Source organism: Procambarus clarkii, chromosome 88 (genome assembly GCF_040958095.1).
Source record: "Procambarus clarkii isolate CNS0578487 chromosome 88, FALCON_Pclarkii_2.0, whole genome shotgun sequence".
Taxonomy (NCBI): Eukaryota; Metazoa; Arthropoda; class Malacostraca; order Decapoda; family Cambaridae; genus Procambarus; species Procambarus clarkii.
Genome location: NC_091237.1, coordinates 12,551,092 through 12,555,717, shown reverse-complemented (window position 1 = coordinate 12,555,717; position 4,626 = coordinate 12,551,092). Strand labels below are relative to the sequence as shown.

At 47.2% G+C, this 4,626-nt stretch overlaps 1 protein-coding gene across 1 annotated transcript; it reads left to right on the top strand.

Moving 5' to 3' along the window:
- Positions 1-3,034: 3,034 nt before the first annotated feature.
- Positions 3,035-3,481, top strand: LOC138359045 (proline-rich protein HaeIII subfamily 1-like). Its single transcript, XM_069317738.1, has one exon. The coding sequence runs from the start codon at positions 3,035-3,037 to the stop codon at positions 3,479-3,481; it is 447 nt and encodes a 148-aa protein (XP_069173839.1).
- The last annotated feature ends 1,145 nt before the right edge of the window (positions 3,482-4,626 follow it).

Here is a 4,626-nt window from a genome sequence, read left to right as displayed (position 1 = left end):
GAAGGAATGGTGCCCCAACCGTGTAGGGGAAGGAGAGAGGAAAGATATGAGTGATAGGGTGAATTAAGGACAGTGGGGGGGGGGGAGTTGTAATTATTAATAAGTGATGAAAGGAGGAATTGAGAGAGAATGGGGTATGGGGGTAGGACAGGACTTGATGTGTGGTGAAGGGGATGGTGGTTGACAGGACAAAATGTTGTGTAGTGGTTAGTAAGTAGTGCACACGGGCACATGTGCGCCCCCACGGGCACATGTGCGCCCCCACGGGCACATGTGTGCACACACAAACGAATCTGTACACCATTTTATTGACGGGTGAGAGACGAAACCAAAGAGACAAAGCTCAACCCCCACAAGCACAACTAGGTGAGTACGGGCACATGTGTGCACACACAGGCGTATGTGTGCACGCACCCAAGAGCTGGAGTTCAACCCCAGCAAAAACAGGCAGGAAGAACCAATACAAGTTATGATGGGCACCGGACCAATCAGCGGCGAGTACACCCGTGAACGCTCACATTATGCCAAATTGCAGGTGTGAGCGTTCACACCTGCTGCGTTTTCTATTACCACCACAATACACCTGCCCTTCCCAACACCTGCCCTACTCAACACCTGCCCTACTCAACACCTGCCCTACTCAATATTCCCTTAATACTATATTTTGCTTTCATTTGTTAAAACCTCAAAATCTTTATTCTTAAATATTATTAATTATTGCTACTTTGTATTGTATTTAATAAATATTAACTATTATTAAATTAATATTAACAATTATATTAAGTAATATATTTAAAGGGGGGGGGGGTTATCGGTGCTCGCGCGCATGCCTGTTTAGTCGGCAATGTAACTTCTCATCACCCCCCCCCCCACTCTACACAACATCAAATACCCGGGGCTCAATCCTCCATCCCTCGTCTATATTCTGCCCCCCCCCCCCTCTTCCCCCATGTTCACCCACCTCCCTTCTCCCCCATAAGCTGGTCTTTCTCTTCCCCAAATATTTTTGGGTCCTTCCCACCCTCCCCACCGCCTAATACTCTGGCTCATTCCCTAATATGGAGGCCCCCTCCCTTCATTCCCTTCCACAATATGGAGGCCCCCTCCCTTCATTCCCTTCCACAATATGGAGGCCCCCTCCCTTCATTCCCTTCCACAATATGGAGGCCCCCTCCCTTCATTCCCTTCCACAATATGGAGGCCCCCTCCCTTCATTCCCTTCCTCTCCCATACTCTCCACTGGTTCACATGCTCTGCCACTCCCTTTCTCTCTCTCCTCCCCCCCCCCCCCATCTCTCTCTCCCCCCCCCTCTCTCTCTCTCTCTCCCCCTACACACACTGTCCGTCAATGCAGGACACCATAAGACATATCGATGGAAGAGACAAGTTCAATAATACCTTGAAATTTTGAACGTTCTCTGTGTGGCCAAGTTCAAGTTCACTGAGAACTGGTTCAGCACAACGATGGAGAACTGGCCAGAACGGACGGGAACACGGTACAGCAATGATACAAGACGGGCTGTTGTTGCTGGCTATGATTCTACACACCCAGCGAGTCCTCCTTTATTCGGCAACTTCGTAAAATTATCTGTGATTATACCGCTGTATTAAAATAATAGATACCGGGTGTTATGCTCACAGAGAAACAATAGTGTACAAGGCCGGGATGGTGAGTGTATTGTGCATGAAGGTAATTATCAGAAGAATGAGCTAAGCGAGCGCGAATATGTACCATTTGGGCAGGAGTGGGAAGAACTATGTTGATTTCAGTAAAAGGTTTTCATTCAGCATAAGAATGCCTAAAAGTTTATGATATGACTGACTGACATGCTGTCAACGTTACCCATGCATGATAACACCTATCTTCAATCAGAGGATGATACAGACTTGTGCAGATTAGTTTAAACATGTTACTGATACTTGAGAGACGACAGCCGTAAGAGAAGGCAAACAGGAGCCAAGTCACAGTGAGTACTGTGAGTACTGAGTACACAGTACAGTACACAGTACTGGAGTGAGTACAGTGTTAAATGTAGGCCAATAGTGAAGGGCTACATATGTTGCAACCCGTTCTCGCACTTGCTTATAGTCAATATTGGCTTATTTAATAAGTGCATATATGACATACTAATTGATTGTGAATATCTTAGTTTGCCTTGAAAAGCTTCATAGAAAACACCGACCTCACCTAACCTTCTTAGTATGTTAAGATAAGCATCTTATTGCTTCTTATTTACAATTATTACTTAACCTATCAACGGTATAGGTTAAGTAATAATTGTAATTAAGAAGCAATAAGACGCTTATCTTAACATACTAAGAAGGTTAGGTGAGGTCGGTGTTTTCTATGAAGCTTTTCAAGGCAAACTAAAATATTCACAATCAATTAGTATGTCACATATGCACTTATTAAATAAGCCAATATTGACTATAAGCAAGTGCGAGAACGGGTTGCATGTTAAGGTTTAAACACCTGGGATGTGCGTAAGACAGGTGTGTGCGCGAGACAGGTGTGTGCGAGAGACAGGTGTGTGCGAGAGACAGGTGTGTGCGAGAGACAGGTGTGTGCGAGAGACAGTGAGGGGTGACATGGAAGGAGAGTGACAGATGTGATAAAAGCCGGGATTTTAAAGAAGATAGACACAGAGGGAGAAATCTGCCTGGAGTGCTAGTCTCTCGTGTACACTTATGGTGGGAAATTTAAAGCTTAAACATTATATATGGAGAATGTTAACATGTGTAATGTTATGAAATATGAATGATAATGAGAAATTAAGTCTAAAAGTGGTGAGGAAGGCGAGGGAACAGATGAGGAACAGAAACATAGATGAGAGTAAGTGCCTAAGGAATGAACATAGGCAAGTTAGACACAGAGAGAGGGTGAGTGTTTGATAAGCTTGTAGAGGACCCCACGTGGACCCCATGTGGACCCCACGTGGACCCCACGAGGACCCCACGAGGACCCCACGAGGACCCCACGTGGACCCCACGAGGACCCCACGAGGACCGTGTTCCTGGTGACATGAAGCTCTGAATGACTAGGCCACTAGGTCCTCTGGAGGACACAGTCACTGCTCAGGGCCCACCGCCCTGCTCAGGGCCCACCGCCCTGCTCAGGGCCCACCGCCCTGCTCAGGGCCCACCGCCCTGCTCAGGGCCCACCGCCCTACTCAGGGTCCATCACCCTACTCAGGGTCCACCACCCTACTCAGGGTCCACCACCCTACTCAGGGTCCACCGCCCTGCTCAGGGCCCACCGCCCTGCTCAGGGCCCACCGCCCTGCTCAGGGCCCACCGCCCTGCTCAGGGCCCACCGCCCTGCTCAGGGCCCACCGCCCTGCTCAGGGCCCACCGCCCTACTCAGGGTCCATCACCCTACTCAGGGTCCACCACCCTACTCAGGGTCCACCACCCTACTCAGGGTCCACCACCCTACTCAGGGATGCGAGAGGCAGCGCCCGGACGGGTCTCAGCTTCGTGAACCTGTCTTGTCACGTTTTTATAGTTGCTGTCTTTTAATTTAGTCTGTCACACAATGATACTCTTCACACTGGCTTTTGATGGAGATATTTTCCTCCCTCATCACACAGCATATCGTCTTCACAAGGGCTGAGGACAAAGATACTCTTTGCCTGCAAGAAAACCGAACTCCTATTTCCCCAACCTACAAGTGTTATAATCCCATATAAAAGAAAAAGAAACTTGCAGGCGAAGAGTCACAATAACGTGGCTGAAGAATGTTGACCAGACCACACACTAGAAGGTGAAGGGACGACGACGTTTCGACTTGAGAATGGTCCAGGACGGACCGAAACGTCGTCGTCGTCCCTTCACCTTCTAGTGTGTGGTCTGGCCAAAAAGAAACTTGTCTCATGTTTACAAATCCCCATCACCGGAGCCACTCTCAGCAACGAGTGAGAGGAGTTACAGTATAACTTCCATGAACACCTTGAGCTTTCCTTGAGGTGCTTCCGGGGCTTAGCGTCCCCGCGGCCCGGTCGTCGACCAGGCCTCCTGGTTGCTGGACTGATCAACCAGGCTGTTGAGCGCAGCTGCTCGCAGCCTAACGTGTGAGTCAAAGCCTGGTTGATCACCAGGCTGGTAACTCCTCACTAAATGTTCTCAATGCCTGTTATATGCATCTATAGACCTCCTCCGTTATACGTTCCTAGCGAATTTTATTCATACTGATCCTACCATCCTAATTGGGGGATTTAAATGTCAAAAAACAGAACATTGGGGGGATTAGTGCACTAATACCAACGGTAGACATTTGATAACACTTCTCAGTGCGTATGATAATCAAATTATCAATAACAATCAGTTAATTCAGATTAAATGTTTTAGTATTATTTTCTACCACAGACGTGGCCAAACATTACCAATACTAACCAGCTTAATTTTGATCTATCTTCAAGGCTTAGAAATCGGTTTCACGTTAGTTCAGTTTCACGTTAGTTCAGTCATTTAGTGAACAATCATCCAGGTGATTGTAGTGCTTTTAAAATGCTAACTTCCATTCATACATTTACGTCTGCCCTACATGGACAGTGTTTGAGGCATGTTTTATTTACACAAAGTAATTAATGTGCGTTTTTAAAGGTGAAATACAATTCCCACCAGTTT